The following is a 27,678-nucleotide window of genomic DNA, read 5'->3' as shown; positions in this document are numbered from 1 at the left end:
CGTCTCCACCCGAAAACCCACACACATAGCATCCACTGCTTGGAAATGAGATTCAATGATTGCACGTATTACTGAGTCATAACCAGGGGTGAGATATAGGTTAATGCAACCAGCTGGGCCAACAGTACAGTCAATATGAGTAATCTGTGGTGACAGAAAATGCTTAGAATAAAATAGGACATCCATTCAACACCCTAATGCAATAATGCCATACACTCTATAAGTTTGAAAACACTAAAGGTGATCTACAAATGCCATTTTCTTAATTTCAGTGCTCTACTTCTATTGTTAAAATATTCCACCTTTTCAGGAGCCTTGTTTGTGACAATAACTGGCAGATGACCAATAGATGTTCCACACTGAGACACTTAAGCAAGCTGATAATTATTTCACTGAAACACAAGTCATATGTGTGACTGTGGCCAAGTGTCACTGATGGTGTGTCACTAATAGCATGTCACTGCAATGATCTGGTCTTTGCTGTACTGTCTGTGCAAATAGCATGTGTGTGATGCTAGGGCTGCAAGCCACAAGGATGACTCAAGTATGTGTGTTTGCATGCATGTGGATAACTGCATGACTGTGTGTTTCAAAAATTGAATAAATGCATGTAGTATGTTCATACTGATGACACAAGCACCTTCTGACTTCTAGACCTCTTGGTGACAGTATTACGTGTAACAGCTTAAATCTCAAATTTAGAAAGGGGCTCAATTGCACAGTGAAGCTGACTTTGGAGATTTGATATAAAAAAAACAATGCTAGCACTCTAGCATTTAACTTTAAGCTGAAGAGGCTAGACTTTTAGCAGAGGGCCTAACACTAGTTCGGTTATTGTGGCATTTTCTGGGGCTGACTATTGCAATTGCATTAATCTTGCTTCACTGACAGTGTTGCAGGGTGTTTTTGTCCCACTGCACTGTTAATGAGACTAATTCGGTCATTTGAACCACTGCAGCCCCTTACCCCTATTTGGGACCAATGGGACGTTGGGCCTAAATAACCGTGAAATGAAGACATTTACTGAAATTAAAAATGATTTTGCTTATGACAAAACAGATTTTGCATGAGGATCTGTCTCAGCACAAACCAAACAACATAAAGAAATACTATATTTGACATGCATTTGAAGCACACACTGTCAGTCCATGCTATATGAGAAGAGAAGGATATTGTATTTTAGCTTGGAAATGTTCTTCCTTATAAACATTTTTTTTATTATTATTATTTCTCACCTCTCATTTTATTTTTATTTTTTAAATGTGTTGATTTTTATTTAAACGTTACTGTCTCCAGGGAAGTACAAATCAGAAAACAGAGTGACTGAAAGAGGATGGGATAATGGACAACAACTTAGAGTTTAGACAAGAGTGCAGAAAAAAAAACACAAAAATGGCCAAAAGGACAAAAACATTTTTTGTATATATACACACATGATCTAATAAGACATACATAAAATAATTAGGCAAAACACATATAGGTTGTTAATCTACTTTATCACATTACATCTGTCCACCCCTTATGTTTCATGTTCTAAGAAGCCAATTCTCCACCTTTAAACATGACTGAGCCTCTGACATGGAAGATTACTGAGAGAGAAGGTGACTTTCACGAGCATGTTTAAAGCGTAACTCTCACCAAAATGCAACCTGAACCTTTTTGTTGATGTAACCGAGTCAAACTTTAGTTTAAAAGCATATTTAGGACGGAAGCGTCACTTTTAAGATCTACCGTATTCTCGTTTTTTCGGTCAAATGGCCTTTTGAATGGCAGTAATAGGAGCACTTTTATGCTAGCCTCAAAATAGCTATTTTTAAAACACTAAGACGGCTCGACACAACATGAAACTTTGCTCGAAGTATGACCAGGGGCTCTACACATGAACGCAAGCATTGACAACATTGTTTGTGTTTTGTTTGGACTGGGAAAATGGCGGATAGCGTAAACAACTGCTAACGCAACTGCTTTGCTCAAAACCTTTTTTAGTAAACTCCGTGTACACAAACAATGTTGTCAATGCTTTCGTTAAGGTGTAGAGCCCCTGGCGATACTCAACCAAAGTTTCATGTTGTGTCGAGCCTTCTTAGTGTTTTAAAAATAGCTATTTTGAGGCTAGCATAAAAGTGCTCCTAGCACTCCCATTCAAAAGGCCATTTGACCGAAAAACGAGAATACGGTAAATCTTAAAAGTGACGCTTCCGTCCTAAATATGCTTTTAAACTAAAGTTTGACTCGGTTACATTTACAAAAAGACCCTAGGTTGCATTTTGGCGAGAGTTACGCTTTAAGGCTTGGAATTAAGCATGGAATGACTACAAAATAAAAACCTCAGTAGACAAAACATTTCATTAAAACTCGTGTGTGACAAATATGTCAAAATCTAAGCTTTGTCTAGGAAGCGATTAGCAAACTCTGAGTAGCAAACTCAGATGTATATGTATTTTTTTTTAAAATCACGCATGGAAATGTATATAAAAAAATTTTTGCATTGAGATGCATCGATAATCGGTTTAGAATCGAATCGTTGGCGTCTGAATCGGAGTCAAATCGTGAGGTGCCAAGAGATTCCCACCCCTAGTACGTACACAAACAAAATACACTAAAACACTAAAAACAACTCAAACAGCAAATCCCTCAAAGTCAACCACAATCGTAAACACATCAGGCAAACATTTACAGCCAGATGTGGCTGCCTCCAAGTCAATCAACATCCTCTTAAAAGCGACCAATAAGACCAGCTCAATAAGTTTCATGGATTTCTGTAACTTGTTCCAGGTAGAGGGAGCAGCAAACTTAACTAACACCTTTTCCCCCAGTTCAGTTCCAATCTTTGGAACAGCACACAACATAGTTTTAATATAATATTGCAAGGCTCTTACATTTATTTGACTTATTTAGTTTAAGAAATAATATAAATGCATCTCTTTTTAACGTTAAAAACACAGTATGCACAAGAAAAAGGGGCAAACCGATTTAACGAAGAGATAACTAAATATTTTTGAAATATGGAATGTATTTAGCACGTTAAAAAGGGACAGATAGATAATGTGCTTTCCTAATCCCTTTTCAAACGGCATGTAGCCTGCTAATTATTTTGAGGCTTTGAAATTAGGGTTGGGGTCTGATAGCATTGTATCCAATCTTAACCCTGTACTGAATCTGCTCATTAAATCTGAATCAATTGTAATCCCTTATTGAATGTATTTATGTATTTATGTTTAGCGTTCAGCTTTCGAAAGGGATTACTGAGAAGACCGTCTGAGTGGCAGCCTTATTCACATACACAACATGCAGCTAAAATCGAAAAATGAGAGAACTTCATCTAATTATCACATTTAGCAGTGTGCCAAAAGTTAGTTGAGCATTCCTAGGACTCCTGACTGACTCTTGAAGACGTTCACTCTGTTGGTGTTGTGGGAACTACAAAAAAAACCGCTGCTCTACAGTGGTGGTACAGAGTGATACTTTAACTTTATAAAAATCTTTGGTTGAGAACAGACACTGGCTTGCCGCACATAAACCCAACAACAGCAAACTTTTGTTTTGGCCTGTCATCAAGTTGTGCACGAAATTAGCGTTAATTAGTTTTATCCTGCAAAAGCAATGGTCAGCACTGGCTAAAAATGAGAAGCTGTAAACTGAATATTTTTTTTCTTTGCTCATAAGAAAAAGCAAAAGTTTCAATAACAGGTTTGTTAGCTTCAGAGCTTAGCTGCTAATCTTTTTCCAACCTTGGTGTCATACATGTGCACCCACAAAAAATGTCACATTCACACACTGTACTTGTCTTTCACATTTCAGCAGAATGACCGCACTGTAGAGCACTGGGATGCATGACGAATGTAAAGTTTTACTCCAATTATTTGAGAATACAATTAATGTGGTTAGTTTGTTTTCAGATTCTGCTACTTTGAAACTATTAGCTATGGTGCTTTAATTTAAGCTTTTGTACATTGCTTTGGAGAAATAAAAAAGAAGACGGAGAAGAAACACTTTCAACACAAAGATTCTTCGTTATTGTGGGGCTTTTTCAAGTCACTGGGATGCCAAGGGTAAGCAAAGGCCAAGGCGAATGAGCACAGACAGGAAACATATAAGGACACAATTTCACCCTGAAGCCACCAATGTTTTAATAAAAAGCCTACAGAAGGCAGTATAAGGCGTACAGAAGGACGAGGAATTGAGAGTTAAATGAAAGCTGAATATGATCAGGGTTGAAGTCAGAACAATAAACAAAGGATTAGGAAGAAGAACATTTGGAGGTGTTGCAGAAAGAAAAATAAAACATATAGATAGTGTACAACTTGATTTAGAGCGAGGGCGGAAAGTAGGCCAGATAGAAGTAATTCCATGGAGGCGTGGAGAAGTGTGGGGGGGGACGGAGGAAGAAGAGGAGGGGGGGGGGGAATGTTCTCCTGAGACTGTAATGCTGGAAACCTCTGATGCTCAGCTGGGGGTACAAGCAGGTGGGTGGGAATCTTCGTATGGAGACGCAGTGTGGGTGGGTAATGGGGGGGGGTCGGGGTGGGTGATTGTGGATTGCAGATTCGCCGAGGGAGACGGGAGGCGAGCGTGACCTTTGGTATCAGGGAGTCATACTGGGGTCACTGGAGCATTTGGGAGTGGATTTGAGCTCACTGCTCTCTCACCACCCCTCTTAAGGCTGTGATTTCTTTTTAATCCACATACTCCACATACGATGCTGAGGTGCTACCCTTCATCTATTTTAATAATCTTTTGCCATTTACCTCCACACTTCAAAAAAGGAGGTGACAGAAACATCCTATGTTCCTATCCTATCCAGTGGAGCAAAAGAGGAATTGTTTATTTCTTATACTGCACTGTCAGCTTTATTCTCGTCTTTTATCTGGTGGTATTTTTGAACAGATGACAGACATATTTCTGAGAATTTCTCCAACGTGGGTGTGACATAGATTTTATGATAAAATCTAAAGGAAAAGGATTTTGGAAAAGTTTGCCTGATTAAACTAAGCCTTATAGCGATGGCTATATTGTGGGTAAAGAGAAGTACTTCCACTCTTGTTATGGGTAACAAAAGTACAAAGTCACATGTTCCTGCAGGGCCCGTGGTGGATGAGATGGTAAAGAAATAGGGTCCTGTCTGTTTTTTTATTTTTTGTATTTCATTTTTATTTATTTTGTTATCGTTTTAACGGCTCTTTAATGTTTTATGTAACGCACTTTGAATTGCCCTGTTGCTGAAATGTGCTATACAAATAAAGCTGCCTTGCCTTCTGAAGCACGTGACATTTCACCATTTCCTGATATAAAAGATGCATGCTTTATTTATAAGTACTCATGGGGATGTAAAGAACATCAGCAAAAAGGGGGGTGGGCTTTTTTCATAGGCAGGCAGAAATGGAGCCGCTTTGTAAATAAAAGTCTGTATCGGTCGAAATTAAGGAGCAAAAAATGCAATGCTTCCTGAATATACTGCATGTTTTTACATTATGCACATACAAAAAAAGCATACAAAACAACTAAACAAACAACAAATTAAAAAAATCAAATAAAAACACCGTCAAACAGTGTCATCACCGTTTAGATGAGAAACACTGAGTAAATATGTTCCCTGATTGCATGTTCGCCATGACATCATGAGGCAAGCGATGACTCAGTTACAGTGGAAATATGTTTATCATATGCAAACAATTATCAATTCACCAGCGTCAGAGGCATTCTGTGGCATTAGTCACTGCATACGGTCCCATATCTAGTTATGATATGATGAATAGGCCGAATGTGTGTCATCATCAATGGGATGTGAGTGCATTAAGGTGTCTTTGATAAATTCTCACCTGTGATGACGATTACTAGCCCTAGTATGGCAGCGCTGTATCAAAGCAAATTGAAATGGGAAACCGAAAAAAAAAAAACATGAAGGAGACGGTGCGAAGAGAGGAGCTGTCATAAAGCAAGGAGAAAGTGAAAGCAACAAAAGGTCAAGGAGCTCGCGTTTTTCTGTTGTTGCAAACCACCTTATTGTGCGGCAAGGGTCTGGTGCCACTAGTCATGTGTCACAACAAGTAATGAGAGAAGAATGCCTGACTCTTCCACCTCGGGGCACGACCTTTCTGACAACCCGTCTGTCAATGCAGCACCAGGGTTGTTGCCGCAAGTGATGGGTCAGTGGATGGGAATGCACTGACGGAGGTGAGGATGTACGACACATGAAGCAATTTCCATCTGTATCCGAACAAAGAACCAACCCCTCTGACCTTTTTCACGCCATGTGGTCCTGAAGTAGGGCTTTCAGCTAGTCTTCTTTATTAGACTTCTGCTCAGGTTGAAATTTGGGTGTAGCGGTGCTGAAAATGATGTGACATCCACAGACACTACGTACTATGCTAACAAGAATGACAAAGTCTCGTCTCTGCAAATTTCCAATATGTGACACCAATCATTCACCTCCATTGAAGCATACAGGACTGACACGTTTATGAATGTGCGTTTGGTATTGTTGTGAGCTCCGGACTGCTCAAGCAGATTTGAGGGCCAAAAGTAAAAAGGTGTAACAGATAACGTTAGCCAAATATGGCTCATTTCCGTCTGCGTGTGCTATCAGGACGTTCCAGTAAAGGCTGAAACATGCTGCTGTTGGTTTTGTTTACATGTGCTGCATCCTTGCATGTGTGTTTGAGGACAAACAAAACGAGTACTTACTCGTGAAAAACTGCATGAGCTGCCCTGCCCTGGTAGGTGCAACAAAACAGGAGAGTGAGGGAGACGTGTATCAAGAACAGCCTGCTCAAGCCCACACAGTCTTCACACTTCTTATTGATATTGCATAAATGATATACTGCTGTATTTCAGCATTATGTATCCTGTCCTGTTTAGTGTTCGAATTCATTTTGTATACGTTTTAAATATGACCTACCAAGGTGGCGCTTGCAAAATAGCTTCAAGTTAACTCTGGTTCAATACGTCAAATGGTAACATTTATGTTTACTATTGTATGATGTCCTTTACAATTTTAAATAAATAGATAACAAAACATATAAATCGTAACCTAGTTGTATTGCCTTTAAATATGGACGTAGGCACCTTTTCAGTTGAGTTTAACAGTAATGGTTATGTCATAACCCAAAGGTCGAGTTCAAATATTTACATTTGGCTCTCTGGGTGGTTCAGGGTGTGGGCATGACTAACCACAAATTGATATTTACTAGAGAATGGATGAAGTACTTTCTGATTTCCATGGGCTTTCTATTTTTAGGATTTAGACGAAGGTTATCTCCAGCTGTCTACATGTACAGTCATACCTATTCCAGACGATTTGCTGTAGTCAAACTGTGCAGTAATTTATAATTACATCACACTCTTAGTGTTTAGCTTTCACATTTGTACATAATTCCGGTAAGATCAGTATGGTTAACTAGTACAGTGTGGTTTTCTGCATGCTATTAGAGAACAGTAACACAAGAGCAGGGCTGAAACAATTCCTTATTTAGACTTTTGTCTGACATTTCCTACAGTCCACATTTCTTTTTTTTTAACCAGATTTCCAGAGAATTGGAACTTCCAGAGAACTAAACTCTTCTTTCATAATGTTTTGTTAGGCCCAGGCCCATTGTAAACCCTACACACTGAACTCCCATATCATTTAAAGGTCATGACACACCAGGGCGATGCCAGGCCGTCATTGAGCGTCTGTCGGACTAGTTTTTGCTGTGTGTCCCACACCGCTGGAGCCAACGGGCTAGAGGCAGTTGAGAAAAGGAATCAGAAAGGAATCAGTCTGATTGGCTGTTCAGCTTAAGCGATTCAGTGAACAAGAAGAAAAACTGAAGTGAGGAAAGTAAGCAAACGACTAAAGTCAAGAGTGCGCGCGCACACACACACACACAGAAGGCTCGTCTCATTTTTCATCATCATCTCATCTGATCATCCATTCCAATCAAAACTAGCCAAAAATGAATATTCCTTCTAAAAAAAAATCACAGAGGTTCGAACTATTGGAATATCTATTTTTGCACATTATGTCCATAAAAGGGCAAACCTACAAGGGGATACATAACTACTTGTGTAGGTATATTTATTTCAACATAAACATGTCTTTGAAAAGATCTACATACCTACACCTTACAAAACATACAAATAATGTCTTCTGTCTCTGCATCGTGGTTGGTGCTGAGAACTGAGCCCCCTGGCAATCTCGCTAGCTAGCTAACTAACTAACTAGCTAAGTGAGAAAAATGTAAGAACTTAATGTTTCATTTACACACTCTTGTCAAAGTGTAGGAAAGCGCATTTATATCGCCAGATGACTGACAACTTTGTTCAGCTCATTTTCTGTAACCAGTGTAGCATGGAAGCACAGTGGAATTAGCCAGCCAGCTATCCCCTAGTTAGCTTGTTACAGTGGCCTCTTGGTCACTCCCAGTCACAGGGGGTGCATCCCAGGTTCTTAAATTGCATTCCCGGCTCCTCCACTTGCCTCCCTTCCTAGCGTCTTAGTCTGTCCCGCTGAGGAAGCACGGGAGAGACGCGAGGAAATCATGCGAGGATAGGGAGACGTGGAAATGTGTTTTTAGAGGGATGAGACGTCCTTTCCTCTGAAGCGTCACGTAAATTCGTCAGCTGTATGTTAGCAACTGCTTTCAGCCGGGAAGCCTGCTCTCGTGTATCCTCGGGCATAGCTCCTCGGAGATCCATCCTCTATGCTCGATCCTCGGGGCAGGAATAAGAGCTTTAGGACGGCCATCACGAAGGAGGGCCAGAACAACTTCCAAGCCGAGGAGCTAGGAACGAGGAGCTATCAAATAAGGGAAGTGAGATCCAGCCAGGAAGAGCTCTTCGCTGGGAGCTTGTCATCAGCTTGGCTCAGCTTGTTGTCTTCCGGTGCCCGCTCTTGTCCTGGCGGGGAATGAGGCTAAGGGGCCGTAGACCCCGCGCTGGCTGAACCACAGCCCGCTGTGACCAGCTAACTAGCGTTGGAATTACTGTCTGGGAAAAGGGTGCCGCACTTGTTAAATCACGTTACCTGGGCCCCATAAAATGCAAGGCTCATATTTCATATATGGTTTAATACAACCTAGTGTTTCTTACTCATTTTCTGAATATAACTCTTTATAGCATTGGTAGTGTTTGCAAATGGATGACACCAAGTCATCAAAATGATGCCTTCATTCCTCATAGAATAAAGAACCAGAAGCAGTGCTTCCTGACATGCACCTGCATCTGCAAATCTCTTGCTCCATCAGGTACATTCCTGAATTCACTGACTTTTAATCTCAATTAATTAATCTGACTAGTTAACAAACATGTTGTCAGCATGGCATGAAACATCAGAAAGGAGAGGTTGCAGAAGGAGGGGGAAAAAACCCCCCACAATTTTAGGGCATTTCAATTTGTCTAATAACGACAGTTGTGCATGCAGTTTTGAAGGTCACATATCCATCTTGCACATGATAAATGTCAGTTGAGACAGGGATCTGCTTTTGAGTGACGCAATTAAGTGGGTCCCTGAAATCTGTACAGAGGAACACAAAAACTATGGATTTTGCTTTGAGGATGGAAAGCTCAGTCCCAAACTGTAAAGAAATACAAATATTACACAATCACGCACTGAAATATTTTATTCCCTAACTCACTAATATAAATACTTTTTCAAGTTTGCTGTTGAAGAGGAAGCCTTACATTCGCAGCTGCAATTTGAATCAAATGCTTTCACTACAACAGGTGCTTTTGAGGGATGCCTCAGAGATCAGTAACATGCACCAATGATTAAACACATTATGTGCTTACACGCTAGTACACAGGTGTTCTTTGATTTCAGTGTTATGGCTCCATATGACTGTGCTGTACTTCTTCGTGACAGTCTGAAACATGAGTGAGATGAAAGCATATCACTACTAACAGGAGCAACTTCATCCAGACTCCCTTTAACTTTGTGTGACATTTTCTCAGAAGACTAAAAGCTGTGGAGTACCAGATGTTAAACCACCTGGCAGTAATCACAGCAGGGCTCTCAAATCCATAAAGCTTGTGAACAAGCCAAATCAAATAGAAAGTTCTGGACCTCCTATAAGGAGGCCCAATTACTTACAATTACAGACTTCAATCAATAAATCACAGGTACATTTAGTCTCAATATCTAATCATGGCTGGCCCACTTAAGATTGTGGGTACTTCAAGGTGAACTTGTTCTTGTCCACGTTTATAAGACGGAACAAATCAGCAAAGACCTTGTTCATAAGGACACATTTTGTTGGAATTCTTGAACTCACCTTGATGTCAATGGAGTAGGGCTGGGCAATATATCAATATTATATCGATATATGTAACTAGATATCATCTAAGATTTTGGATATCGTTATATCTTAATATGGCATAAGTGTTCTCTTTTCCTGGTTTTAAAGGCAGCATTACAGTAAAGTGTAAAGTCCAGTACAGTAAAGTCATTTTCTGAACTTACCAGACTGTTTTAGCTGTTCCATTATTTGCCTTTAACCACTGAGTCAATATATCCACATTACTGATGATTATTTATCAAAAATCTCATTGGTAAACTATTTTGTAAAAGCACCAATTCTTAACCCTACAATATCGTCGCAATTTCGACATTGATGTATTTGGTCAAGAATATTGTGATATCTGATTTTCTCCATATCGCCCAGCTCTACAATGGAGCATCTTTTTTAGCTCATAAATTGTGTGAAACTACTGACTGGGGAATTGGTAAGATGCTTAAATTATGTACTTGCCTAATGACACAAGACTGTGTTAAAAGTTACTCTTCTTAATTTTGTATGGACTATTGTTAACAATTAGCTGCTTGGCTAACCCGGTTACAATTACGTTTTTCAAATGTCAATGTTAATTAATATGCACGGTCCCTTTTACATAAACAAACAGAGATCCACATACTTTTTGAAAGAATTTACATGAAACTTTAAAGTTATAACCCTTAAGATTTCAGTCCTGGTTGAGAGTGTGGTTTAGTGTTAATATATAATATACATACAACAGAGGAGCAACTTGTGCATCTGGTCACTGTTTGAACCTCAGCAACAAATACATTACATTTCCTGGCACTGCTTTACAGTTAAAGCCACTCTACGCGAGTTGTTATAGTAGTAACAATTTTATTATTACATTGTCATATCAAAAACAGGGTTTTAATTCATGACAATCTTCATAACTGTAACTTTGAATTCCCAATGGATGGATAATGTTTTACAAATTAGCCTAAATAAGAGAGGACCCTGTGTTCTCACTGTGAAATCAAGGCAAGAACTAATGTAATGCTTACGTTAGATAATAACCCACAACCCACTTACCCACTGTATCCTTCTCTTTTGCAACCACATTCAACCTCTTGCAACAGAGGAGTTTCAGTTTGCTGCGCCAGCAAACTCAGGAGAGGGGTGTCCATTTCCTGTCATCAGTTTGGACTGAAAGCCATCAAAGAGCAGATGTTACCCATATTTGGTATCATTTGATAATGTTACTGATTGGAAACAAGCCATTGGAAATATACATACTAATGACATGATCAGTAATCATGTCATTGAGTAATCTCAAAATTGTTATGTGGTTATAACAAAGATAAGCTATAATCTTGAGTATAAAAATCTATATTTTAACACTTTGTACTCTTTCCCTTTTCTATTTCTATTTGAGAGCTGTTACGGCCTGACATTTAAATTCATATTCAAGAGCATACCAAGCTATAATACATCCACCATTTAAAAGCCACATAATTGTTTATCTGCGTGGAAGCATTGGCTGGCCTTTTCAGATTTCAGTGGTACACTGCATTAGTGAAGCCCAAACTGGCAATTACTTGACGATGTCTTTTGGGCAACTTGCTTTCCTACTAAATGCCATGTCTCAGTGCTATACAGATGCGCCATCACTCAGCAACATGACTTTCAAACAGCACTATAAAACCAAAATGAATACATCTTGATATGCTTTGGTTTACCCGGAATTTATTCAAAAACAAAGCTGAAGATTAGCTTTGCATTTTCAGCACTGGAAATAGTAAATGTAAATTTCTAATTAGCTATGAAAACATACAGTATGTACATTTCAAAGAGAGTTTTTGCCTTATGCAGGGAGCATCCCGTCTCTGGCAAAAGTGGTCTTGGTCCTCTTACACCACAAGTAAGAGGACAGTACATCTTCTCAATTACTGTATCATAAATATCTAAAAATGGATGTATGTGGACATTTATATTGTCATATTATAATAAAAATGTTTAACCCTGCCCATTTCTATAAATTCTCAATTACTGCAGTTAACCATATACTTGTGAGTTTAACTTTTGCACAAACATCAAAAACGAAACTCTTTTTTAGCATCCCAAACTGCTATAGCAGAACAGTAAACATATGTTAAACCTTAATGAGACCTCAGGGACTAAATGCAATAGATTAATAGAATAAACTAATTCTTTGCGTCATTAGGTAACTACTACCGGTATAATGAAGTACAGATACACTCAAAAAAATGATTCAAGCCCTTCTTAGAGGTGACACATTTAAATTGTTGCTTTATTTAAATATATCTATTTAAGATCATATGTATACACATTTAAGTGGTTTAACTAAAAATGTATTAATAGCTCCACCTAAGAGATTGATTTACGTTAGATCGCCAAAAAAAAGTGTCATACGGGACCGCCCTTTGCGCATGTGCGAGACAGCGCGCTCTTTCAGTTTCCGCCCATCTCTTCATCCTCCAGCTGCAACGCGAAGGTAACGTTTGGAGGACGCTGCAAAATAAAAGGGGGAAATCCACTACTTGGTAAGTGTTTGTTTTCTGTAGTAGATTAGAAAGTACCTGTCAAATAACGTTAATTCCGTATTACTGACCGGAATGTGTGCAACAGTTAAGCAAGCCGAATTTCACTCTTCAAAGTTGAAGGGAGTTGGTGGCTAGGTAGTGCTAATTTTAGACTTTTAATGTTACCGTTTATTGACACATAGCGTTAGAGGCCACACATTGACTGCTTTGGTTAACTTAGCTATTTGTTGCTCTTCGTCGCCGCAATATTGGACCGGGCAAAACTGGCCTGTAGACAAAAGTAAAAGAAGAGTGTGTGTGTGTGTGTGTGTGTGCCCATTTCACCTCTCCATCATAATTTCTTGACTCTACCTCCTCTGTGCCATTCATCTCTACTTATTTGATTTCATGACTCTCGAAATGGATTTAAATTGATCTAAAAACAGCTCAACACGCTGTATTTTACGTGGATTGTCAGTGGCCAGAACTTTTTTTTTTTTTATGTTGCAAGTGACATTTACGTGAAGTTCTTTTTAAATGAATTCCTTGCTGGTTATAATCACTCAGAATGTTATGTGATTTTTTTTCTCTTTCTTTTGCTAGTCTTAACAGTGGTCCACAATACTTGTTTCTGTTACCAGCTATGATAACACACCAACCACCAAGGCTCTTCAGTTTAAATGAACAGTAGTGGGGAATGTTGTATTTGCCATAGCCTATTGGTTGTAGATGCCAATTGCAGATTTTTTTCTTTCCCTTTATGCAATGGTAGTTCAAGGCAAGCAACTACAATATACTTATCCAATACAGAGTTTTTGCAGTGCATTCTATCTAGCTATAGCAGGAGTGTCAAACTCAACTTCACTAAGGGCAACACTGGAAAATGAGAATTGCATTAAGGGCCAACATGTATAGTTTATTGACATGCTTTTATTTCATCGAAAGTCAAATTGTTTTCACTGTATTATTGCATGTCTCATATAGCTTTCTTAATTACAGTTTGGTCGACATTAAGCCCTAAAAAGTCAGCAAAAAAGTTCCTTAGCCATCATAGAGTTCAGCAAATTCAGCAAAAATATTGATTACATTTTTTACAGCAACCTGTTTCACACCCTGAGTATGAAAACTCTGCTTCTGTGGGACTTTCTGAGCGCGTCAAAGTCGGCAAATCTGCCAAATTCTACTTTGAGTGTCCCGTAAATTAGTTTGAAAAACAGTTCTGTCTTTTTGGTTTGGTGCCCATCTAGGCGGGCCAAAATTGATTGTGAACCTGAATTGATATGCAGGGCCGGACCAAAACTTGCATGGGGCAGGAGTTGGCCCACGGCCCTTGAGTTTGACACGTGTAAGCTATAGTGTCTTTGTTGTTGAGATTTGGGATAGCTGGGCATTCATTTTGTACCAGTATACTGTTATTTCAAGTTCATATACTTGTGTTTTATCTAGTAAAAAAGTTAATATGTTGATATTTTTTGTTTAAAGATGCCCTCCAGACATTATTAGTATTAAGACTCATACAAATCTGCTTGGAACAATAATTTCTGTCTTGGTTTTTTTTACGCAGAAAAAGTATTCCTTTCACATGTAAATCCTTAAAAGGGGAATTTACTCCTACCTCATTAGAATTTCCAGAATCTATGAATTTGCACATTTATTAAGTTTTCCATGTCCAGGAACATGCACATGTTATTGCGTGCATGTGTTACATACATGCAGTACTGCACACCCATGTTCAGTGTATGTGCACTCTACAGCTTCAAGTTTCTACATCACATTAATATTAATTGAATATTGGATCAGACTTGAATTCCAAATTAGTTGTGATATCACAAATCATGCCAGTAGGCCTGCCCTATCAAACTGGATTTTCACTGAGCTTGGAGAAAGTTCCCACTTTCAGCAGATGAGTGTGAAAACAGCCTTTTATGTCTCAAACTCTGCACATACATGTTTGAGATTCACTGTGTAGAATAATGTAGATTAGTTGGCACTTCAGTGATCCCCACAGTGGAAGTTCACATGATCGCAGCTATGTTTGGTGAGCTGTGGTAATATGTGAATGTCCCCTGTGGAGATCAATAAAGTTAATTCTATTTTACATCATTCAACACAGAGAAGCTCAAACATCCAACAGGAGGAACAAGAAGAAAAACTAATTTTTGAGTGGAGGGGCTCTAAGTAAAATATGTTCAAATCTTAATGTATTTCAAGAAAAAAAGTGTCAACCAGGTTTTTTTCATGTGTATGTTAATGGGAGATCAAATTAAAAATGAATGTATATATTTCATTTCCTTTCCAATAATTATGTACGTTTGAGTTGGAAATCCATTTCATTTAGCTAATGTAATCATTTCATTTCAGCTAAATATGATAACAATTTGTTAGGCTAACTCAATGACATACTGTTACTGTATCTATTTGATAAAAATAATTTAGGCTCACCAGTAGAGGCTGTGCAAAAAGAAAAGGATGAGACAGAAGAGGCAGAGATGTGGCAACGAGCAGAACACTCTAGGCATTATGGGAGTAACCTGCAATTATTTTATAGCTCTTAAGATTCCTGAGCTCTTAGTCAGTGTTTACCGTGCAAGGGCACGGCAAGGCCACAAATTACAACCACTTGCTTTGGCACCAAATGCGCAACAGTCACGCACAGGCCCGAGCTTTCTCTCAAAGTAGCAGACATGCCGAGACTAGAAAGACAAAAAGGTAATGGACGGAAGGTGACCGTTAGATTTTTTTTTTTCTTCCTTTGGTCATGTGTTTCCAAGTTGGCAACGGTCTTTTTAGACTGCCCAATCCAGCAACAGCTAATTCTATTTAATTCACTCAACAGGGTGACAACAGCTCTTTTAACCTGATGTGAAGCTATGTGGTAAAACCCACAACCAGCAGGTCAGTCCCACAGAAGAATAAGACAGCAGACACAAGTGCCATTGAATTCCCTACTCTGGTCATGACACAGCAAATGACACAATGGATAGTTCGGACAGCATGGTCAGTTGTATTAGCGACTGAGGGCCATTTTAATCATATTGTGTGTGTGTGTGTGTGTGTGTGTGTGTGTGTGTGTGTGTGTGTTAGTGTGTGTGCGTGCTTGCGTGTGTGTGTGGGTGTGTGTGGGTGTGTGTGTGTAGTGACCACAGGATTGTTTTCCAGCTCTGTGCAGAGAATTGTGAAAGACTCATCATGTGACGCAGTGGGCTATCTTCAGCCACGACTTCTCCAAAAGCTCAACTGCCTCGCAGTGGAGCACGTAAGCTGGACAGAAAACCACAACAACAAAAGCCTCATGAGCGGTTGAGAAAGGAGTGACAATTATGTGGCAACCGGAAAGGTAAGGTAGCCGCAGCTGCTGCAAAGGTTACCGTACCAGATTTTTGGCTTATCTCTTGAAAAGCTGTGGTAGCCACCATGTCCTAAAGAAAATAGAAGAAAAAATGAAAATTTGGACAAACGCACAACCAATGCCAGCCTGGAATACCCCAAAAAGTGCTCCGTGACCAGTGGTGATTCAGTGGTGTAGGCCGCTTTGTTGAGTGTGAAAGTGTTTTTAACCATTTCACACATAGTGGTCACTACAGTGGACAGCTATTCAAACATCATTTCCCTGCATATGCATGGCTTTTGATGGTTTAATTGCACATCAGCATGCTCATCATTCCAAACACTGCTACCCACTGGCCAGGTGCTGTAAGTGCCACACAAATTTCATCCAAAGATGGCCGAAAGAAATCCAAGATGGCCGACAGACAGACACATGCTGAGCAGCTCAGGAAAATCCTGCAAATCCTTCTATAGTAGGAGACCCTTGCAAGTAAAACAAAAAATGTTTTAACATCAAGTAACAACTAAAGAGTAATACAGTTGTGAACTTTATAGTATAGTATTGATTGTCTGCTGGGAGGAAATTATGATTATATATCGGTCCACTAAATTGGACGTAATGCATTGCCAGCTATGTTTCAGCTACAATTCATTGTTGATTTCATTTGTTTGCATGAAAATACTTAACCTGCAGTATTTGTTTTGGCAGAAAATAAATCAATGTATGTTACTGGAAGGTAACTTGTAGTGTCTGTGTCACCACTAGAGTATGGTCTGGCTTCGACGCTTATCTATTCTGGGATATGGGGAAAAAAACTCTCTGGCTTGTTTGTATTTTTTTAATGACAAATGTCCTGTGTGGCACAAAGACTTGGATGCAGTGATGGTGCCCTTGCAAAAAAAGATAGTGGAGATAGCGGAAGGGGTCAGCCTTTATCCCAGCAATGTAATAAAGTAATAGTGTTTCTATAAACCCAGTTAAAGCTGGATGACAAACATCAACATCACAGTTCAACTGCAAAAGCCGGGGATTACTGCTCAAATAACGGGTTCTATCATTTGCTGTAAATCAGCTTTACTCAATCAGATTACTCGGCCATGACTGACTGCCGTTAACATTCTTGATCTATTTTAAAACTGTACTTTGAGAAACATATCGGCCAATAAAGGAATACATAGAGGTGAAGAGTGGGAGGGTACAATCTATTGATTAGAATAAACAACACCTACTTAATGAGCCCCCTGAATTAATCAAAATCTGACCTCATGCTGTGGTGATGCTTCCTGTTTGATCCCCTCATAAACCATTTTAACACAAAAAAAAACTCTTAAACTACAGGGTTTTGCAGAGAAAACCCTATAGCCTGCAGACAAAATTATGCAGAGAAAAACACAGAGTAAAGAGAAGAGGTCTGAGTATTGCTGCATGTCCTTGAGCAATTTAGCAATGTCAACAACATGGGTGTTGTTTCTATATCAAAATTTCTATTTCAATTTTGGGGACTGTGATGCAGCTCATCCTGTCAGTCTGTGAAGCTAACGTTAGCAGAGCCGTCTACACCATCTTCAGTCGGATATCAAACATGGTCAGATGTGACTTACCAGCAGTCATTATTACCATGATTCACTAACTATGCAGCTGTTATCAGTACATATATCACTCAGTCACTTCTGAATGTCATAATAATACTTGAATATTACTGATTGATGTCACCTATTGGGATATCATCATAAATGTGAGGTTGATTGGTGATTTCGTCTGTTGAAAACTAGGCAAGTGTGCATAGAAGTTGACATATCCCTGACTTATTATTATTTATTTATTTTTTAAACCCTGGGAGGACCTCAACAATAGGCAACTGCATTACTTCATCTGATTAAATTCTTGCAGAAACAAGATCATGTTGTAATAATGCTTGATAAAAACTGGTTTTGTTTAGCAAACACAAATAGAACACAATATAACATAAATGCAGGACTGTAGTTACATTCATAGAAAATAATCACAAATTAAATTGCAATCGTACTACTGATCAGAGAAATTGTTAATACATTTTTTTCCTCAAATCGTGCAGCTCTAGGTAGCTTACAGCAGTGGTATTGTAAGGACCCACATGGCCAACACTTTACTTTGAATAATATCTAATATAATCACAATCTTTACTTAAAGACAACCCAAAATGGAAGTGACAGTATGTGGATGTTCATTTTTACAATTGAACCATGATTTGAGAGTGGAGTATTTATTTAAAATGTCTTATTCATCAAAACATTTGTTTGGGACTAGAGATGGTCCGATACCATTTTTTGCTTCCCGATACCGATTCCGATACCTGAACTTGCGTATCGGCCGATACCGAGTACCGATCCGATACCAGTGTGTCATATATTTTATTATGTTTTAAGAACTATATACTATCCCTGTATGGATGTGATATGATTTCTATCTTTGTTGTCGGTCTGGCTCAGATTAAACTCTTTGTGAAACATGAATGCCACAGAACGTTCTTTTATTATCCAGTTTGACAGTCAGTTATAACGGAAAAAGAACATAAATAAACTACTTTAACGTATTTTTTCTTTAGGGCTTTATTACGTGGTATCGGATCGGTGTATAAACTCCAGTACTTCCCGATACCGATACCAGCGTTTCAGGCAGTATTGGAGCCTCTCTATTTGGGACTGCAATATCTCAGCTTAATTCAAGAGTTGATATCTGGATGAAATAATAAAAAAACAAAAGGAAATATAGAAATGAATCAAGTCAGTGACGCTGGCAACCCAAATGAAAAGACAGAAAAGAGAGCCCAAGGCTCTGCTTCACCCTGACCCTCCTCTGTCAGCTGCTGTCTGTAGAACTCCGAAGGTTAAAGTGTGTGTGTGTGTGTGTGTGTGTGTGTGTGTGTGTGTGTGTGTGTGTGTGTGTGTGTGCGTGTGGAGGGGGGGATGGGGCGAGGATGCACGACCAAAAATAATTAGAGTAAAAATAATTAGATGTAAGGGCTCTTGTTGAAGCATGCACAGCTTGTACAGACAAAACCAGGATACAGGAATGCCCAGGGCTGAATGCAAACCTCCTTCAGGTCAGTTTTGAAGGAAGCTAAATTGACCTGGGGCAGTGGGATACTGGTTGCTGGGCATTGGAGAGGCTTGGTATAAAAAAAAAAAATTTAAAAAAAAAAGGTTAAAAAATGCAAGTGCTTACAGTCTAAATTCTAAAACATCAGGAATTAGACCCAGTGGCTGGGAGGAACAGCGGGGCAATCAGGAGCCGTTAATAATAAATAAATCAATAAAAACTGTACACGTGGGGTTGATAAGGATTTATATTGACAAGACAGAAGATTTCTGTCGAATGTTGTATAATTTATTTAGTTAGATGCTCTGTTTGCAGGTCATACAATTTTGTTCATTTTTCAGGTTTTGAATCTACTATTTGGGAATCTTTATGCTTAACGGAAATAGTTTTATATATCATTATCTCACACAACGCTACATGCCATAGCAATTATCAGTGAGTTCGCAAAGACTCAGGTCAATTGAAACATGCTATTAGATCAATGACAGCTGCTTGAGTGTGCACGCACGCACACGCACACACACGCACACACACACACACACACACACACACACACACACACACACACACACACACACACACACACACACACACACACACACACAGCAGTTGCTTTGGAGCTGGTGACATGGGCCAGTGCTTGTGGGGGAAACAAAGCTCAAGTGAAGCGAGAGCAGAGGGCTCAGTCACGAATGTGGCATCACTTCATGCTGATCAGTGTGGACATTTAGAGGCAACGTACTGTATACGTACTCTACCGAGCGAGGACGGACAGACAGACAGACAGCCTGGTGACATGCAAAAGGGACATCTTCTAATGAAAAGGTCACATCTGTAATTAGAATATTTTGTTGCTGTTCTCTAGGCCTGTCACAATAACACATTTTGCTGGACAATAAATTGTCCTAGAAACGATTGTCCTAGAAACGATTGCGATAAACGATAATATTGTCGTTCTGAGACCATTTTCATCTAATATAATGATAATGATGTAATAATGCAGGTACACCTTTTCCAAATATCAAAAATGTGTCTTTGATCTCCTTTAGTATGTCGTCTTTCATGCTGTTCTACAGTTGTGGAATTGCCATTTGTGACACGTATGTTCTCCCAGGCAATTTGTACTGGCTGTCAAATGTTTGCAGCATTCGTTGAGTGTTTGTGCGATAGACTACAGACTCTGTACTACATTTAAAAATTATTTAACACTAAATATTAAATTTAAATAATATATAATTAATAAATTATATCTACGTATATCTATGTGGCTATCATGCCACATGGCGAGTAAATGTTTGCATCAAAACAGTTCTGTTTTTCAGTCTTTGGCGAAGGTGCAGCTACTTTCTTCTGCTCCTCTGCTGTCTGCAGGTCGGAGCTTCGCAGGGGCGGGCCGACGCCCACACACACACACCCCCACACACACACACAAACAAACACTGGCGCACACACAAAAACTGGCGCACACACCAGACACCAGCCACCACATCACTCTGTTTACTGATAGCTATCGTTTACCTCAGGCTAATTAATTAGCTAGTAAGTGGCGATTTTTGGCAGCCAATCTTCCAAAAGAAAGCACAATGAAATTAAATAACGGATCATTAACTGTTGACCGACGAGCAGGTAACGGAGTCTCAGTTCACCGTCTGGGAGCCTCTGACACACTTTCTGCACTCCGTGTCCGCGGACAGCTGTAGGCTCGTACCGGTTAATGTTCTGTGCGTTGCCGGACACGTGCAGCCACTTTCCTGAAACCGCTTGCGAGACTGACAAGTCCACAGCGGCGTGTTTGTCCGAGCCCGTCTCTACCGCCTCCACCTGCAAGTTGTCATCTGTGTGCTTTGGAATGAAAGGGAGAAAACGGGATGCCGAGTAACACGGCGGATATCGCTCATATACTTTTTTGCGGGAAACCCTACTCCAATAACTAGCGTTTTCTCTGTCTCTCTCTCTCTCTCCGCCAGGAGTCCCGCCTCCCCACACAAAGACCATGCAACTGACAAGAGGGTTCACTCCTCGTTACGCTAAGGAACCGAGAGTGGTCATCCAGTCTCTTTGGTAGAGAGAGAGACAAGGAAAACAAGCATGCAAATGGAAATTATCGCGGCCGGAAAAATTATCGAGCTCATTTTTTTTTTTTTATCGTGCGATTAATTGATTTATTGACTATCGCGACAGGCCTACTGTTCTCTGCGTTAAGGTAAATCCTGGAGTAGCATGAAGCAAGACAAAAAAAATGTATGGTAGAATTAGTGGTGTGTAGCAACTTTTCTGCCATAGAAAATCTAGGTCTGAGAGTGTAATATGTTTCCTTTATCTCTTATAACCTTCCAGAATGTAGACACATAACATAACAATAGCATAAGTAGACCATAAAAAATGAGACCCATTGTACTGCAACTACCAACTACGTTAAAAGACCCAAGCAATGTGAACAAATATCCTTTTTCAGTGGGAGGTCAAAGGCCAATGCTGAATGAGAAGGTATGAGTAAAATCAACTTCAAACGGGTGACAACCCAGAGGTCAAGGTACAATGAAAATATGAGACACTAAAACAGTGCCCAAGAGGACCACATGCCCTTTAAATGGGAAGAAAACTGCCAACATCCATCTGTGTGCATTTCACTATCTTCCCTTCATCTCCGCTCTCAGTGTCCTTCCCACTCTTTCATTTTGACTATGACGGGCTGCCCCCTTTTAAAAAAATAAAAATAAAAATAAAAAATAAAATAAACTTCCATTCCTCCCCTCTCCCCGAGGCTGGGCAGTGAATGCAGGAAGGTAAACATGTCCACTGTGGTGAGCTCAGACCACGCGGATGCTTTGCTCCAGGTAACAGTCGTCCTCCACAGCTCTGCGCCCACCAGCGACATCTCGGCATTCACTAGCAGCGCAGAGTAGCCTATGTCTGAACAAATTTCTGCTTCAGTGCCAAACCTTCCCTCCTCAAGCAAGGACATCCATGGATTTGATGAGGAGGTTAATTCAAATCAGGGTCAACAGTCTGAACTCTACCTACAGTACCTGGCTGATGGCTCATATTGTGTCTGAAAAGCATCACCTTTCTGATTTTGTGTGTTGACTCTTTTGTAAAGAAATACCTGCTATTAAATAGGTTATAACTCATTTTGAGGACTTAGTGTGCATTCAGAACGAAAACAGCCCTGTGTTAAAATAATGCAAGAGGCTGCTAGCATGGGATGGTAAAATACATGATCGAGGAAGTTAACAGATCTATGACTGAATGCTTGTAAGACATCAAACCACGATGCTTTGGAGGCGGAAACTTCCGATCACTAAAAATCATCGATGGCTTCCTTCAATCCAAATAAACTATATACAGCCTAATGTGTTTCGCGAGGTTGATAATTACTGTCAGACCTGTGCCTGGACGCATAGGGCGAAGAGTAGAGAAAGTCCAGAGAAAACGAAAGAAAATGTACAAAGTTGGGGATCATTTCAAGTTGAAACAAACTGAAAACTCAGTTTTAAAACTGAACTAGCTTACCACAGTAGCACAACGTCAATGCTTCATCATCTCAGCAGAAAGCATCCAGTCTAACGTTACGCACCCAGTCCATAGAGCGGATTAAAGCACAAGTATTTATCCAATTACTGGATGAACTGATGGAAGAATACTCAACTACTAAAATAATCAATGCAGTATTTATAATACTATGAGACATGACACGGTGACAATAGCTTTATCTTTCTTTTTTATCTTTCAGTAGAAAACCAGATTCATGTAATCCACAAAGAACATGCACTTTCAGATATTTGACTGGCCAAAACAGCAAGTTGTCACATTACACTGCGTTGCACATGCACAGCATTTATACACAAGATTCCATGTGTAATTTAACACACTTGTGGTTGCAATTCTCCTTTACAGTGAATATATAGGGTATATTTGTCTGCTCAGTCAGAAAATACTGTAGGAGTGGATTCATTGCACTTCAACTGCTCTACAACAGTATGGAATTACATGCAGTGCATAAATGTGCGATGCACATAAAGAATTGACTTCAGACGGCATTCTCACTGAGAGAACTAATTGCATGACAACTGTCAAACTTAAATTCAGGTCATCGCTTTGGCGTACAGTACATTTGTGTTCTTAGAGTCCAGCCTATAAGCCGCATAATCCCGTTCCTCTGTAATGCGTAGGAGGACAAGGTGTGGGCTGATGTTCATTACTTTCCTCTCTGTGAGTCGATACTTAGTCTTCAAGTCTCCCATGGTGATACTATGTATACCCAAGCTGCCAGCTACAGCATAATACTGTGAGATTGTGTGTGCGCGTGTGCATGTATGATATGATTAGGGTGACAGAAATGTACATCCATATCCAAGACTTTGTTTCTAATAAAATCACTAAATATTACAGAGTTCTTCTCTAACAACATTGTGTCAATGGCTACACTGCTACCATCACCCACTGGTTAAAAGGTGTCAGTGTGTCTACCGGCTTTTGGAAAGCATTTGCATTGAAACGTCCAGCAAGTGACAGCATGCTTGTTTGAAAAAAAATGACACCAATAGAGCTCCCCCCCCTCGGGGCTGAGTTTAGAAACGTCCCTGCCTCAAGACACAGGTAAAAAAAAAAAAAAATAAATAAATGCTATCACGATCAGCAAGGCGGCTGTGAAATATAACTTCGACACTGGATGAGTCCACTCAAAGCCTGCAGAGAGAGACGAGCCTCGGTGCTCCAAGTCTGAGAAAACATGGGGACACAGGCTGATGTGAGGCTGATGATGGTTGCTGTTTCCCTTATGTTTACCATCATTTCCCTTCACAAACAGAGGCCAGGCTGGAAAAGGCCAGAGAGCCAGAGCCTCCAGCATGCAGGCAGTCGGAGATTGGGGGAGGACGACAGAGAGTGAAAAGAGAACTAGAGAGAGTGAGAGAGGGGTAAAGGGAGAGTAAATGAGAGAGAGAGAGAGAGAGAGAGAGAGAGAGAGAAAAGAGAGAGAGAGAGAGAGAGAGAGAGAGAGAGAGAGAGAGAGAGAGAGAGAGAGAGAGAGAGAGAGAGCAAGAGAGAGAGAGAGAGAGTGTATTTGGGCTAAGCTGCCTCCAGACACCACGCGGCTCAGAGCAGATCGAGAGTGACGGCTTGCTGATTAGTCAACTCACAGCCCCCAAGACCGGAGTCTGCACACACGCATACGCATACGCATACACACACACACACACACACACACACACACACACACACACACACACACACACACACACACAGCAGTTCATTTAAATAAACCCTGCTATTATCATTGCCCACATAAAAAAGACACATATGGACACACATACAATGTAAACAAATTAAATGCATAAGCACAGAATGTAAACAAAAGAACACTGATACATCTAAAGGAAGCTCATGTCGACAAAATAGGCTAATAAGTCTGCAGCACTGTCGGCAGGTCTGCAAAGTGTATGTGTGTACATACAGTGATGTAAAGTAGGTGTGTACCTTGATTGCAGGTCAAAATGTGTAAGAGGTATGGTGGTTGATTACCTTAAGGAGATAGACGGGGATGTTGCTGAAGTCCACAGGGAGTTTGAGGAGGAAACGGGCTGAAAACTCCCCCGTCTGGAGAACCATAAACAGAGGTAAAGAACTTTACAAACTGTACATAAAAAAATGAAGCATTTAAACATCTGAAACAAGAAAATGTACAGTCTGCAGATAGAATCATTATCAAAAACCAAAGTGCTGGGTATTAATAGCTTGATACTTTTTAGTTTTATTAAAGAATTAAGGTTATTTTGGGGATGTTATTTGGCCTTTTTGAATTGAATCAACCCAAACTTAAAATTTAAAATGTTAAAAAAGAACTATGGCTTAATAAATTGTAGTCAAAAGTTAAAGAAAAGTTACAACTACTTGCACACCTTTCGATACACAATGCCAATTCTTTACTTGTAGGCCTGTGGTCAGTGATCTTGTACAGTGGTGTGATGATCACTTTCTGGGATAAACATTTCTAAAACCAAAGATATGATTATTGACTTCAGAAAAACGTCCACCTTCTCAGACCACCTTCTAGTTGCTGCCTCAAAACACCACACGTTTGCTTCATCCGTTAGCACCAACCTAATCAGCTACAGTTTGCAAAACTTTGCCCCTTATCATCCGTTTAGTAAAAGCCATGATGTAGTTGAAATGGGCAGATCATACGTAAAATTCAGTCTGCAAACTTTATTTTTCAGGAGCCATTTTTGCCATAAAGGTGCCCTGCCACACATATTTCATTACTTTGTGGTAATGTCTGAAGTTCTACCATGGACTCTGTAACAGTTTTTTGTGGAATAAATGCCTTGGTTACCTTGTTTCAAACCATTTTAGCATGGTATAGAAAGCCTGCAGGAAGACTCAGCTCGATTTGTGCCAGTTCTCATTAATATTCAACGAGCTAAGCTGCTTGACTCTGATTGGCTAAACGCTAGCCACTGAGAGCCCGGCTATCAGCATCCTTTACCCAGTGCAACTGGTTGAGCTCATGAATAGTAATGAGCTCAGGCAACACCACGTCAGACTGACCAGCTTTTGTAATTGGCCTGATTTCTCTGCTTATTTCTTTTCAGTGGCTAGAGCTGACAGAGGAGGCAGCAGTTCTTTTTCACATTCACCACATAACACAAAACACATATGGACCTAACATATTTCAAAAAATGCAAGTAAAAATGGTTTTGTTTGGCAGGGCACCTTTAAATTGGACAGTTGATCGTGTGGAGGGAGACAGGAAATGACACTGCCGTTATATGGCATGTGCCATGTGCATTCCACTATTGAGTCACCCCTCAGTGAACTTTCTAAAATATGAGACACTGTCGTAATGTTTTTGTTTTTTTAAAGCTGCTAATTAATTAAAACACTTTACCTGACCCAAATGTGACATTAAGCAGAAAAGAAATAACGTTAGCCAGGCCATTTCCATGGTTAATAATCGCTCTCATTAGGTTCATGGTTTATTAGCAAAGTGCACTTTATGTCAACATATTTGTGTTCAAATTAGTGTTTAATTTTTTTAATAGTGGCATAGGGGAATATGGAAAAGTAAAACCTTGCTCATTGCATTCCATCTTATCTCAACCTTCAACAATCAACAATCAAACAAGTATTTATGTTCTTAACTCAAGACTGACCAAGCTTTATGAATAACATGTGAACAGTGTTTCCACAGTAAAACTGTCCTTTGGTTTTGTAAACTGTTCAAATCATCAGTGGCCTACCCAGCTGTTCTTGCGACCGGCGTAAATCTCCATGTTGCGGCCATAGTTGGGATCCTCCAGCAGACTATCATACTCAAAGAGAAGCCTGGAGCTTTCACGCAGCCGCTGGCATTGGTAGTGATGGTACTGCTGGATAAGCTCCTTCACCAGCTGGAGCAAACATTCGGGGTCCCCAGCATCCCACTGGACCAAGTGCTGAGAAAGACACCAGAGAAGAGGCATAAGGACAGACATAAAACATGCAATACTTTTTTTTTTTTTTTTCTTTTTTTTTTTTTTTAACATGTTCACAACATGTTAGAATGTAAATTATAATACACCATTATTATAACAACGATAAGCGAATGGAATGAATGAAATTAGCAGCCTTATTTGGCATCTACTCCTTTTAAAGTTGTGGTAGATTTGGTAAGAAACCCTCTAAACTGAATTTAGGCACACATAGAGATTGCAATATGGCATTAACAAGATTTCAATGTAATCTAATAGTAACATCCTGATAAAACACACAAGTCGAAGGGAACATTTGTCATGTTGTGGATGGCTAACAATTGTATTGGCCATGGACTAATTTGTTTCCAGTATTCAAGAAAAGGTACACAGCACTCAAACATGTAGTCTGAATTCAATGGCATACATGTGGCTAGATGACAACTTCTAAAGCGCTGATCCATTTGAACAACTCATTAAGATTCTGAATGACACTTGAGACAACATTGAGAACGGTTGGGAATTAATAATTAGCAGTAGTATAGTGGGTAGAACATGTGCTATAGTAGCAGTAGGGATAGCTGGGAAGACCATGGTAGAGGACTTTTTTTTTTTTTTTTCGTATTTTATCTGTTTTTTATTTTTTAATCTGTTTTCATGTAAATTTGTTTTAAATTTTTTAATCTGTTTTCATGCAAAGCACTTTGAATTGCCCTGTTGCTGAAATGTGCTATACAAATAAAGCTGCCTTGCCTTGCCTTGGAAGAAAAATAAAAAAGTCACAGTAATAGCCTGATCCTGACAAGCGGTAATTCCCATTACCAGATCAGAAGGAAAGGGTTGGGCTAAAGGATGTCCCGTTTCCACAGAGATCACATTTATTTGTAAAAGCACCACGCCTGTTCTTCCATTACCTATAGATCTTTGATAAGGGTGCAGTTTTTAGCACGAGGATATCACACTCAGACAATTTATTTACATAATTTGAATATGGTGCAATGATGGGCAAATAGCAAAGCTCCAAATGTTTGAGCTTATTATTTTGTGTATCTTGAATGTCTAAATGG

At 39.6% G+C, this 27,678-nt stretch overlaps 1 protein-coding gene across 1 annotated transcript in view; it reads right to left on the bottom strand.

Annotated features, from left to right (window-relative positions):
* Positions 1–27,678, bottom strand: part of babam2 (BRISC and BRCA1 A complex member 2) — an 88,490-nt gene that overhangs the window by 38,497 nt on the left and 22,315 nt on the right. The window contains exons 4-5 of the mRNA XM_078278281.1: positions 26,402–26,596; positions 24,684–24,758 (exon numbers count right to left, since the gene is read on the bottom strand). Of these exons, the coding sequence (XP_078134407.1) occupies positions 24,684–24,758; positions 26,402–26,596 (270 nt within the window). The remainder of the gene's footprint in view (positions 1–24,683; positions 24,759–26,401; positions 26,597–27,678) is intronic.

Source organism: Sander vitreus, chromosome 20 (assembly GCF_031162955.1).
Source record: "Sander vitreus isolate 19-12246 chromosome 20, sanVit1, whole genome shotgun sequence".
Taxonomy (NCBI): domain Eukaryota; kingdom Metazoa; phylum Chordata; class Actinopteri; order Perciformes; family Percidae; genus Sander; species Sander vitreus.
This window is presented reverse-complemented; position numbering and strand designations above follow the sequence as displayed.